The following is a 13,875-nucleotide window of genomic DNA, read 5'->3' as shown; positions in this document are numbered from 1 at the left end:
GTCTCTTCCATAGCTCAGTTTATTCCCTTCTAAAATGACGATAATAATAACACTTAAACTCCCAGAGTTGTAAGGATAAAATGAAATATTTGTAAAATTATTTGCAGACTTTAGATAAATATAAAAATGTTAATAACAATATTATCATTAATATTATTGTTAAACAGCTCTCTAAGTCCACGAATTATAGAGATGTTGATCTACATTGGTAGAGAAAGTTTCCTCCTCACATCAAGGAAACAAGTCGCATCCCTGTCTTTTTCCCCACAATTTTGACTTTATAGTATTAGGTTTTGAGAATATATAAAAGTGATACATTCAATTTTAATCAATGTATAGCATGGAAACTAAAGATTATCAGACTGCCTTCTGTGGGGGGGAAGGGGGGAGGGAAGAGAGGGTGGGGAAAAGTGTGTAAAATTTAAAATCTTACCAAAAAATGATAGAAATAAACTATATATATATATATATATATAATTGGAAAACAAAATATTTATATAAAAAAGAGTAAAAAAAGTAAAAAAAGAATATGAAGATGCTAGGTAAATATTACATTATATAAACACAATATAATAAGACTTCGATCTGGGAGGAAGCTTAGAGATGAACTAATTTAAAAACTGAAACCCAGAGAAAGTGGTCACATAAATAGCAAGTAGTAGAGCCATTATTCCAACCCAAATTCTCTGCCTCCAAATCCGTTTCCCATTCTACTATCCTACACTGTCAAAATAGAGGTTCCAGTTCAGATGAGATCTTTTCCACCATGCAATAAACAGAGGTACTGATATCCGGTGGAAGGGGGAAATGACTCTAGTTCTGGCTCTCTACCACTCACCAGTCATAAGACTTTAGGATTTGGATCCGAAAGGGACCTTTGAGAGGGACCATCGAATCCAGTCTGCCCTTCTATTACTCAACAGATGAATGAAGTGAGGCCCAAGGCAGCTGAAGCAACTTGCTTCAAGGTCACACAAGGAATGAGTTAGTAAGTAGTAGGGTTGTGCCTCGGTTTCTTCCTTTAAAAAAAAAAAGGAATTGAGCTCGACAGGTTTCTAAGGTCCCTCTCCGTTGGATGACCTGGGTTCCAAACCTCACCTAGCGCCTCCACGGTTGCAGCTAGGGACAACGGTGGAGGTCCAAGGTAGCTGAAATCCCTCCAGGGAAACCGCTCCTTCTCCTCCTAAGAAGCCCACATCCGGGCGCTAAAGCGCAGCCGCGGGATGCTGCTCTGGAGCACCTGCCTCAGTTTCCCCAAGCCAGAGTCTGTCACCTGCCGCGCTCCCGCACTCCCGGAGTCCCCCCTCAGACAGCCGCAGCTCCCCTCCTCTGCCCCGGCACTAAGGACACTCCGCCCCCTAACCCCCGGGGCCGGCCGCCGGGAAACCAAAAGGGATTCCATCACTCACAAGGACTCGCAACAACAGCGCCATGTTCCTCTACAAACATTTCCGGGTGGAAGGGTTAATTTCCGGAGTTCTCCGCGGCTGGGGGAGCCCGTTCTCAGGCAGGAGAAGAGCAACGGCGGCGCAGGCGCAGAGGCGACCGTAGGCGCGCCGGCCCCCAAAGCGCTCTTCCCGCCCACTTCCGGCGTTGCGTCACAACGGCGCGCCTCGCGAGTTTTCTTAGGTGAGCCCTGCTTCCACACGCAGCCCATTTCTCCCTTCAAACTTTCCCAGCCATGCCCTTACCATGCCCTCCAGGGCCCCTTTCCTTCTTGCAGCCCCTTCTGACCTCACCGGCCTTGAAGACACCACTCCCAGCCCCCCTCGTAACCTGCGCCTCTTCCAGCCCACAGACCCTCCTCTTAGACCCTCTCCACACACTCCTCACAGTGCTTTCAGTGCCATAAGAAATCCCAAATGAAGGGAACTTCCTCTACCCAGCCCACTCAGCAACTGTTCTGAAATGTATAATTGCCTAGGTATCGACAGTTTAGTGACTTGCCCAAGGTAACATCCTGCAGGTTGTGAGTGTGAGGCCAGCTCTGTCCACTATGCCATGCTGCTGCTCAACTTGACCCCACTTGGGGTTTTCTTGGCAAAGATAATGGGAATGGTTTCAATTATTGCTGAGTCATTTCATCCATATCTGTTTCATATGCATCTCAACTAATTTTCCCCAAAACATTTCATAATCTTTCTTCCAAAAACACTTTTTTTCTTTTTTCTGAAATTTTTAACATTTTTATTCAAAGTTGTGATTTCTAAATTCTATCCTTTCCTCCCTTTCCCCTTTCCTTGACACCAAAAGCAATCAGATATAGGTTATACATGTGCAATTATGAAAAACATTTCCATATTAGTCATTTTGTACAAGAAGACTAAAATTTTAAAAATGAAAGAAAATTAGCCTGTCAATATTCAATCAATACCAATTCTTTCTCTGGAAACAGATAATATGCTTCATCATTAGTCCTTTAGGATCATTGTATTGCTGGGTATAGCTCAGTCATTCTAAGTTCTTCATCAAACAAAATTGCTACTGCAGGGGTGGCTAGATGGTTCAGTGAATAGAGCATCGGCCCTGGAGTCAGGAGTACCTCGGTTCAAATCCACCCTCAGACACTTAATAATTACCTAGCTGTGTGGCCTTGGACTAGCCACTTAACCCCATTGCCTTGCAAAATCCTTTAAAAAAAAATTGCTGTTGCATTCTCCTGGTTCTGTTCACTTCACTAGGCATCACTTCATTTAAGTCTTTCCAGGTTTTTTTAAAATCATCCTGCTTGTCATTTCTTATAGAACAATAATATTCAATTATAATATAATATATGTAATATAACATAGTTTGTTTAGCCATTCCTTAATTTTTCTTATATTTTTTAGTTTTTGCAAAGCAATAGGGTTAAGTGGCTTGACCAAGGCCACACAGCTAGGTAATTATTAAGTGACTGAGGTCGAATTTGAACTCAGGTACTCCTGACTTCAGGGCTGGTGCTCCTAGCCACCTCAGCCATTCCTCAATTTGAAGGGCATTTTGGATTTCCAACTCTTAGTCACCCCAAAAAGGTTCCCTTTTTTGAATGTCTGCTACTGTATCAAAGAGTATGTACCATTTTATAACTCTTTGGGCATAGTTCCAGACTTCTCTCCAGAATGGTCAGATCAGTTCACAACTCACCAACAGTGCATTTAGTGTCCCAGTTTTCCCACATCTCCTTCAATATTGATCATTTTCCTTTTGTGCCATATTAGCGAATCTGATAAGTAGGAGGTTGTACCTCAGAGTTCTTTGAATTTCCTTTTCTCTGATCAGTAGTGATTTAGAGCATTTTTTTTCTTATGACTATAGACAGCTTTGATATCTTTGTCTGAAAACTGTATGTTCATATACTTTGATTATCAATTGGGGAATGATTTGTATTTTTATAAATTTGACTCACTTCTCTATATATTTGAGAAATGAAGCCTTTATCAAAAATATTTTTGGCAAAATTTTTTTCCAGTTTTCTGCTTTCGTTATAATTTTGATTTTTTTGTTCAAAAACTTTATAATTTCATGTAATAAAATTATCTATTTTGCATTTTATAATAATCTCTATATTTTTTTGGTCCTATATTCTTCCCTTATCATAAATCTTACAGATAAACTATTCCATACTCTCTTAATTTGCTTTTTGTATCACCCTTTATATGTAAATCATATAACCATTTTGACTTTATCTTGGTATATGGTGAGAGATATTGGTTTATACATAGTTTCTGCTTTATCATTTTCCAGTTTTCCCAGCAGTATTTCTCACATAATGAGTTTTTGTTACAAAGACTTGAATCTTTGGGTTTATCAAATACTATTTCTTAGGCAGTACCAGATTGTATTGATAATTACCACTTTATAATACAGTTTGAGTTCTAGTATGGCTAAGCTACCTTCTTTTATAATTTATTTTCAGTATTCTCTTGATATCCTTGAACTTTGTTCTTTCTAGGGTTTTTTCTTAAGTTCAATGATGGCATGTTCAATTTCCTTTATAAGATTGGTTATTATTTTTTTCTAGATCTATAAAAGAATTTTTGATGATTTGATTGGTTTGGTACTGAATAGATAAATTTAGGTTTGTCATTTATATTGTATTGGCTCAGCCTATCCTTGAGCAATTAATATTTTTCTGATTGTTTAGCTCTGACTTTGTGTGAAAAATGTTTTTTAGCTGTGTTCATATACTTCTTGGGTTTGGCTTGGTAGGTAGACTCCCAAGTATTTTACAGTGTCTTAAGATTATTTTATTTTATTTTTTAAATTTTAGAAAGATTTTATTTTATTTTGAGTTTTACAATTTTTCCCCCAATCTCACTTCCCTCCCCTACCCCCCACAGAAGACAGTTTACTAGTCTTTACATCATTCCCATAGTATGCATTGATCTAAGTTGAATGTGATGAGAGAGAAATCATATCCTTAAGGAAGAAACATATGAGATAGAACAGAATTACATAATAAGACAACATTTTTTTTTAATTAAAGGTAATAGTCCTTGGCCTTTGTTCAGACTCCACAATTCTTTCTCAGGATCCAGATGGCATTCTCCTTCACAGTTACCCCAAAATTGGGCCTGATTGTTGTTCTGTTGGTATGAGCAAGTCCATTAAGGTTGATTGTCACTCCCATGTTGCTGTTAGGGTGTACAATGTTCTTCTGGTTCTGCTCATCTCACTCAGCATCAGTTCATGCAGTCTATGATTATTTTAAATGAAATTTCTCACGTCTCTTGCTACTGGACTTTGTTGGTAATATGTAGAAATGTTGATGATTATATGGATTTATTTAGTATCCTGAAAATTTGCTAAAGTTATTAATAATTTCAAGGACCTTTTTAATTGATTCTCTAAGGCAAGTGTGTCCAACCCACAGTCCTAAAGTTCTTTCATGCATTATTACATTTTATTATTATACTCATTGATAATATGGATTACGTTATATTCATAAATAAATATTAAATTTTATATGTGGGGGCAGCTAAGTGGTGCAGTGGATAGAGTACCAGCCCAGAGTCAGGATAACCTGAGTTCAAATCTGAACTCAGACACTTAATATTTCATTAGCTGTGACCTTGCCAGTCACTTAACCCCATTGCCTTGCAAAAAAAAAAATTCAATATGTGACCCTTGACAAATTCTATTTGTGACCCTTTGTTGCGAGATGCAGCCTAGAAGAGCTAAAGGACTAGATGTCCATGTTAAGATTTTCCAAGCATAACATCATATCATTTGCATAGAGTGATTGTTTTGTTTCTATATTGCCTATTCAATTTCAATTTCTTTTTCTTCTCTTCTAATATAATATTACATAATAAAGGTAATAATGGGCATCCTTGCCACTCCCCTAATTGCAGTAGGAAGGCTTCTAGCTTATCAACATTACAGATAATGCTGGTTGATGGTTTTAGATAAATATTACTTATAATTTTAAGGTAAACTCCATTTATTCCTGTGATCTCTAGCATTTTTAATAGAATGGTGCTATATTTTGTCAGTCTTTTCCTACATCTATTGATGTAGATCTACATCTTCCTCAAATCATATGATTTCAGTTGATTTTATTATTGAAATGGTCAATTATGTTGATTATTTTTCTAACATTGAACCATCCCAACATTTCTGGTATGAATCCTACTTAGCATGATCCTTGCTTTGCTAGTGTTTTATTTGAATTTTTGCATCAATATTCATTAGGGAAATTGGTCTGTAATTTTCTTTCTCTGTTTTGCCTCTTCCTAGTTTGAATATCAAAACATATGTGTCATTAAAAAAAATTTAGTAGTATTCCTTCTTTACCTATTTTTCCAAATAATTTATATAGTATTTCCATTAATTGATCTTTCGATATTGGTAGAATTTTTGATTGCATCTGGTGGTAGGGTTTTTTCCTTAAGTTCAGTGATGGCATGTTCAATTTCTTTTCTAAGATTGGTTAAGTATTTTATTTCTTTTTCTGTTTATCAAGGTAATTTATATTTTTGTAGATATTCATCTATTTCACTTAGATTGTGAAATTTATTGGCATATAATTGGACCAAATAGATCCTAACAATTGTCTTAATTTCCTCTTCATTGATACTGAATTCTTTTTAATACTAGTTATTTGATTTTCTTCTGTGCTTTTTAAAATCAAATTAAATATAGATTTATCTATTTTTTTTAGTTTTTTCCATATATCTAGCTTCTAGTTTTATTTATTAGTTCAATGACTTTTTTAACCTTCAATTTTATTCATCTTTCCATTGATTTGGGGGATTTGAAATTTGTTCTTTTTCTAGTTTTTTTAAGTTGCATGCCCAATTCATTGATCTGTTTTTCTCTACTTTATTGATATAAGCAATTAGTACAGCTGCTCTAAGTACAGCTTCAGTTGCATTCCATAAATTTTGGTACATTGTCTCATTGCTGTCATGTTCTTTAATGAATTGTCAATTGTTTGTATGATTTGTTCTTTGATTCACTTGTTTTTTAGGATTATATTATTTAGTTTTCAATTAGTTTTTTATCTCTCTTTCCATTGTCCATTGTTGAATGTAATTTTTATTGCATTATGATCTGAAAAGAATGTATTCACTATTTCTGCTTTTCTATATTGGATTATGAGGTTTTTATGATCTAATATATGGTCAGTTTTTGTGTTGGTGCCATGTACTTCTGAGAGAAAAGTATATTCCTTTCTATTCACATTCAGTTTTCTCCAGAGATCTAACATATCTAATTTTTCCAGAATTTGATTCACCTCCTTAACTTCTTTCTTGTTTGTGATTTTTTTTATATTTATCTAATTCTGGAAAGGAAAAATTGAAGTAACACCCCCACATACACATATACTATAGCTTTATCATCTATTTCCTCCTGTAATTCAACTTCTCCTTCAAAAATGTAGATGCTATATATTTGATGCATATATGTTTAGTACTGATATCACATCATTATCTCTGGTATCATTCAGCAAGATGGTTTCCTTCTTTATTTCTTTTAATTAGATCTATTTTTACATTTACTTTGTCTGAGATCGTGATTGTTATCTCTGCTTTCTTTGATTCAGCTGAAGCCATATAACTTCTGCTCTTGCTCTTACCTTTACATGATGTGTATCTCTCTACTCCAAATGTGCTTCTTCTAAACAAAATATCAGGGGGCATCAGATGGGGTCACTAGTTTGCATAGTGGATAGAGCACCAACCCTACAGTCAAGAGGACCTGAATTCAAATCCTTCCTCAGACAATAATTAATTGCCTAGTTGTGTGACCTTGGGCAACTCACTTAATCCCATTAATTTAAATATATTTAAAATTTTATTATAATAATAATGATAATGTTTGCCCTTTACTCTCAAAGAAGACCACAACATCAAGGAAATGCTGCCATGATAAGCATGTGAATTGGATCTGAGTGGGGGGTGGTGCTGGGCTAAGTCACCAGCTTCACTTACTCCTCCAGAGCCATCTGGGACCAGTGGCCAGGTATGAATTAGGATAACTGGAGATGACCCTGAATGAGAGGCAGTCAGGTTAAGTGACTTGCCCATGGTCATACAGCTAGTAAGAGTCAAATATCTGAAGCCAGATTTGAACTCTTGTCCTCCTGATTTCAGGGCCACTGCTCTATCCAGTGTGTCACCTAGCTGTCAAGTGGTATAAGATCTAATTCTTAGAGAAGCTAAATGAATTACAAGAAATTACATAGAGAGGAAAACTATAATAGTGGGGTACCTCAACCTCACTCTTTTAGAATTAGATAAATCTAACCATAAAATAAACAAGAAATAAAATAATAAGAGAATAGAATACAAGAAAAAATACTTAGATTTGATAGACCTCTGGAGAAAACTGAATGAGGATAGAAAGGAGAAATACTTTTTTTTCCTCTGTCATACGTGACATCTAAAACAGCATTGGCCATGTATTAGAGCAATAGGAAATTTTAAATGATAGTTCAAAGAAATATGAAGTGTCACCCTTGTGCAAAAACAATAGTTTTCATTTTTCAGGACACCCTCAAAATGTCTTTCCTTTTCTCTTTAACCCCCTGTTTTCTGGAGGCTGCACACAAAAAGATCACAAAGGAATTTTGGAAAACAAATGGATTGATAATCCTTGTGTTGAACTCTCTCTCTCATACTATTTATCTCTTTCATTTCACTTCTTAGTTTCAGGGCTTCCTTTTCCCAGAATCTTTCCAGTTTCATGTTTCTTAATTCAATTTCCCTGGAAATACAAAATTATCAGTGTATTTGTTTTAAGTGGGGAGAGTGTTAATTTGGGTATCTAGAATACTGGCTTCCATTCCAGTTCTCCCAATTAGATAGTTGAGTGAACTAGCTATAACAGATTCCATTCACTAAAATCTGTGTAATATAACTTCTTTTTTGACAGCTTCTTATAATTTCTTTTGTGAGTGTCCTCTTTAACATTTCATCAATTTATCACTATTTATACAACATTTCTCTTAATTTGAAACACAGTTGTTCCTTTGTGGGTGGTTATTAAATTCTATGTATTCATTATTTGAATCCATTCTTTATGTTACATTAATTCATAATGATGATTCTAGAATCCCCTTTTCTTTATGCTGATCAATTTTAATTTCTGATGAAGATAATCAGTCTTAATTTTTCAACTTTTCAGGCATCTCTGGGTTTTTGGAATAATAAAAAAATACTACTAAAATTTTATATTTTATATATATACATATATATGTACATATATATGTATATATATATATATATATATATATATCTATATCTTTTTGAAGAATTTACTCCATTTGCTCAACTCCCAACAAAGGAATGAAAGAGATTTAGGCCAGGTATATTCTTTTATTTTTTTTAAACTTGACCAGGATTATGCTGCACTGTTTCCAAAGAGGTGCTCCTAATGGGAAAATCCACTGATTCAAAATGAGTCTACCTGATTTTCAGGAATGTTGCTGGAATTGTTGTTGTTGTTTCCACTGATCTTTTTTGTCTTTTGAAGCATCATTCTCTTCCTCCAGGTACTGCTGATTTGTAGAGATCTGATTTTTTAATCCTCTCTACTATTCACTTCTGTTTTATGGGTAGGTTCATCCAATATATGTTTATAGTTATAAAAACTGTATATTTCTCTCCATGCTACTTTTCGCTTGTTTACTATCCTCTGTTTCTTATTCCCACCCTTTCCCTTCTCACGAGTGTTACTTCTGATCACTACCATCCCGAATATGCCTTCTCTTGTATCATTCTTCCCTTCTCCTTCTTTTCCTTATAGATAAGACAAATTCCTATATCTAATTAGGTATGTTTGCCATTCCCTCTTTGAGCCAATTTTGATGAGAGTAAGGTTTTTTTTTCTTATGACTCACTATTTCCTTTTTTTGTACAAAATAGTGAATAATCAGCCCCTCCCTTGGGGGAAAAACAATGGTTTAGTATTTAAACAAGTCCTTAAGTCCCGAAGCATCTATTTTGAAGTTTTGGGACTAGCTGTTTTACCTCTAGCATCTTTGAGTTTGGACTCAGCAGGCTTAGCAGCCTTAGCATCAGACTTGGTGACCTCGGTGACAGACTTGGAGGCCTTGGGATCAGACTTACTGGCTTTGTTGGTGGGCTTGGCAGCCTTGGGGGTCAGTGGGCTTGGTAGCCTTGGGGTTAGTGAGCTTGGCAGCCTTGGGGTCAGTGGTTCTGGCAACCTTAGAGTCAGGCTTAGTGATCCTGGGACCAGGACGTTTGATGCTGATCCTAGGGCCTGGACGCTTGGTGGCCATCTTGTGACCAGCACACTGGGCACTGGCCTTGAGGACCTTGGACCTGAGGAGCTTGACCTTGGAGGCCTTGGTGTTCAGGGCCTTGATAGACTCTGCTCAGGCCTGGATGGCTTTGGTGTTGTTGGCCTGCATCTTCTTCAGCTTTTTTTTGTTGTTTCTTGGCAAAGTTCATGTTTCTCAGAAACTTGAGATCAACCCCTTTCAGGACTCATATCTCTGTGACCTAGGTTCCTTGATGCCATTTCTGTGCCACTTTAGTGATTGATTGTGGGTGGTATGATTCTTAGACTTGGCCATCTTTACACCCCAAATCCTCTCACCGCAGCCAGTGCTATCAGGCACTCCACCAACCAGAAGAGGCCAAGAGTATGAAAGAGAGAAAGCAAGAGTAAAGTTTAAACTTTGCCTGCCACCCCCAACCCATCTTGCACCCATTTTAGTTACTCTTTCATGACTCTTTTACATGGGATAATTTACCCCATTCAATATCCCACCTTCCCACCTTCTTTCAGTGCAGTTTTCTTTTTCATCTCTTAATTTTTTTTGGGGGGGGGACATCATTCCATCAAAATGACCTTATATCTATACTGTATATAAATGTATATATATATATATATATATATATATATATATATACATATATATATATATATATAAAATATGTATATATATATTCCTTCTGTAATTGCTATTGTAGTAATGAAGGTGAGTTACAAAAAAGATATCTCATTTAATAAAAGATATCTCAAAATAAAAATTAAAATTAAAAAAAATTAAATAAAAAGATATCTCAGGGTGGCTAGGTGACGTAGTGGATAAAGCACCGGCCCTGGAGTCAGGAGTACTGGTCTCAGACACTTAATAATAACCTAGCTGTGTGGCCTTGGGCAAGCCACTTAACCCCATTTGCCTTGCAAAACCCCCCCAAAAATAAAAAAATTAAAAATAAAAAAGATATCTCATTAAAAAGCTACAAATATTATCTTGCCAAATAGAACTATAAACAGTTTAACATTATTGAATTTCTTATGTTTTCTTTTCCTTGTTTTTATTTATTTATTTTTGGTTTCCCTTGAGTTTTGTATTTGGAGGTCACATTATTCAGCTCTGGTCTTTTAATTAGAAGTGCTTGAAAGTCCTCTATTTCATTCAATATCCATTTCCCCCCCCCCCCCACTTTTACTGGTAGATGATTCTTGTAATCCTAGCTCTTTTGCCCTCTGGAATATCGTAGTTCAAGTCCTCTCCTTCTTTCATGTAGAAACTGCTAAATCTTGTGTTATCCTAACTTTGACTCTACAACTTTTGAATTGTTTCTCTTTGATTGCTTGCAATATTTTTCCTTTGACCAGGGAACTCTGGAATTTGACTATAATATTCCTAGGATTTTTCATTTTGGGAATCTCTTTCAGAAGGTGATGGGTGAATTCTTTCAATTTCTAATTTAACTCTCTGATTCTAGAATATTAGTGCAGTTTTTCCTTTATAATTTCTTGAAAGATGAAGACTAAATACTTCAATAATTCTTTTTTAAAATTTTTTTAAAATTTTATTTAAGGCAATGGGGTTGCCCAAGGTCACACAGCTAGACAATTATTAAGTGTCTGAGTCTGGATTTGAACTCAGGTCCTCCTAACTCCAGGGTCAGTGCTCCATCCACTGTGCCACCTAGCTACCCCTAGTCCAATAATTCTTAAAATATCTCTCCTAGATCTATTTTTCAGGTCAGTTGATTTTTCCAATGAGATATTTCACATTTTATTCTTGTATTAATTCTTTTTATTTTGTTTTATTATTTCTTTTTTTTTTTAGGGTTTTTTTTGCAAGGCAAATGGGGTTAAGTGGCTTGCCCAAGGCCACATAGCTAGGTAATTATTAAGTGTCTGAGACCAGATTTGAACCCAGGTATTCCTGACTCCAGGGCCAGTGCTTTATCCACTGCGCCACCTAGCTGCCCCTGTTTTATTATTTCTTGATGTAACAAAAAGTCATTAGCTTCCACTTATCCAATTCTAATTTTAAGGAATTTTTTCTTCAGTGAGTTTTTGTACCTCCTTTTCTATTTGACCAATCCTTTAGATCAATTCTTTTTAAAGAAATTTTTCACTTCACTGGTTTTTTGTGCCTCTTTTACCATTTGACCTGTTCTGTTTTTTAAGGTGTTGTTTTCTTCAATATTTTTTAGTGCCCCCTTTACTAAGCTGTTGACTCTTTTTTCATTATTTTCTTGTATCAGTCTCATTTCTCGTCTCAATTTTTCCTCTACCTTTCTTATTTGATCTTAAAATTCTTTTTAAACTCTTGCATGGCCTCAGGCCACTTCATATATTTCTTTGAAGCTTTGAATGGCTTTGTTGCCTTTTTCTGAGTTTATATTTTGATCTTCCCTATCATCATAGTCAGAACCTTTTTCAGCTGTTTGCTCATTTTCCAGCCTATTTCTTGATTTTTAACTCTATATTAAATCTTTTAATGCTGAATTTTTTTTTTCTTTCATCTCAGTGCTGAATATTTTGTGCCAAATTTGGGTTAAAACACAAATTTGCCAAGGGATCAGTTATAGTTGCAATTTATGTTAGTTTCTTCCTAACTACCCTATAAATGAACCTAAAATAATCAAATAACAAATAAGACTTGCAGAAAACATGTATTTTTTCAACACAACATAATCCTGTACCAAAAAAGTTAAAGTGGGGCTCTGTTTCTGGAGTGAAGGGGGGTGCTATGCCAATATTTAGGTTTTTTGTGACTGTTTTCAGAGGTAATCCTGGGAACTTGTAAGTTTTCAGTTCTTCCAAGGTGATATGAGGATAGGTATATTTACTGTTTTCTTATACTGTCTGTTAGCAACAACAATTACTCTTTTCCACCCTGGAACTATGACCAAGATCCCTGCTTGCCTAATGCCACAAGCTCTTGTGTAATAGTGTTCTTCCTTGCCCAGGGACTAAGACCCAGGACTGTGACCCAGATCCAAGTATGGGCAAAACAACAGTCTTCCCCTTGGTGCCATCAAAGGGACCCCATAGTCTCCTTCTGACCAGTTTTCTGACATCCTTATCATCTGTGAGAAGTTTAGAAACCATCGTTTTCATCACTCATTCTGTCACCCCCAAGACCTGCTCCTAGTTTTCTAGGGTCAGTGTTCTCTGAACTGTACTTCACTCTCCCTCTGGTGCAAAACACCTTTCCTGCCAAACTTGTAAGTTGTCTTGGGTTAGAAAATTGTTTAATTCTCTTCTGTTGTGGGTTCTGCCATTCTAGAATTTTTTGTGAGGCATTATTTGGAGATATTTCAAGGAGTTTAGGGGAGAGTTCAGGTGAGTCCCTACTTTTTCTCCACCATCTTATCTCTACCTCCATGGTGGAAAGATCAGAAAAAAAGAAGAGGTCATATATGAAAGATGTGACAAAGGTAAAATCAATAGCTCTTGGTAACATCCTAACAGCAACATGAGGGTTACGGTCAACCTTAATGGACTTACTCATTCCAACAGTGCAACAATCAGACACAATTTGGGGGGATCTGTGATGGAGAATACTATCTGTATCCAGAGAAAGAATTGTGGAGTTTGAACAAGAATCAAAGACCTTTAATTTAAAAAAAAAGTTACCTTAATAGATTGAATATAGGTGATAAGAGAATGAAGAATCAAGAAACATATACCTAGATTTCAAGCCTCAGGGACTAGAAGGATGGTGGCATCCTTGATATTTAGAAAGAAATTTGGAAGGGAGGAATATTTGGGGGGGGGGAGCATTAATTCAGTTTTAGACATGTTGAGTTTAAAATGTTTATAGGCTACTCAGTTTGAAATATCTAACAGGGAATTGAAAATGAAAGAATAGAGATCAACAAGAGAGGCTAGAAATGGATAAGTAAGGGGCAGCTAAGTGATGCAGTGGATAGAGTACTGGCCCTCCAGTCAGGAGGACCTGATCTCAAATTCGGCCTCAGATACTTAATAATTGCCTAGCTGTGTGACCTTAGGCAAGTCACTTAACCCTTAACCTTGCAAAAACTAAAACAAAACAAAAAAAATGAATAAGTAGATTTGAATATTATCAGCATAGAAATGATCATTGAATCTAATGGAGTTGATGAGTTCACCAAGTGAAAAAGTATTAAAAAAGAAGAGAAGAGGGTC

General features: G+C 36.0%; 1 protein-coding gene and 1 pseudogene across 4 annotated transcripts in view; both read right to left on the bottom strand.

Moving 5' to 3' along the window:
• UQCC1 (ubiquinol-cytochrome c reductase complex assembly factor 1) overlaps positions 1–1,530 on the bottom strand; it is a 141,979-nt gene extending 140,449 nt beyond the window's left edge. For all 4 annotated transcript variants that reach the window (XR_012473713.1, XM_074212076.1, XM_074212077.1 and 1 more), the window contains exon 1: positions 1,410–1,530. Coding sequence is in view for 3 of the 4 variants with exons in the window: in XM_074212076.1 (XP_074068177.1) it covers positions 1,410–1,433 (24 nt within the window). In the remaining variant the exon portion in view is untranslated. The remainder of the gene's footprint in view (positions 1–1,409) is intronic.
• A 7,682-nt stretch (positions 1,531–9,212) lies between these two features.
• LOC141517807 (uncharacterized) lies at positions 9,213–10,024 on the bottom strand (annotated as a pseudogene).
• Between the last annotated feature and the right edge of the window lie 3,851 nt (positions 10,025–13,875).

Source organism: Macrotis lagotis, chromosome 1 (assembly GCF_037893015.1).
Source record: "Macrotis lagotis isolate mMagLag1 chromosome 1, bilby.v1.9.chrom.fasta, whole genome shotgun sequence".
Taxonomy (NCBI): Eukaryota; Metazoa; Chordata; class Mammalia; order Peramelemorphia; family Peramelidae; genus Macrotis; species Macrotis lagotis.
The sequence above is the reverse complement of the archived record's forward strand: the minus strand, read 5'-3'. Positions and strand labels throughout refer to the sequence as shown.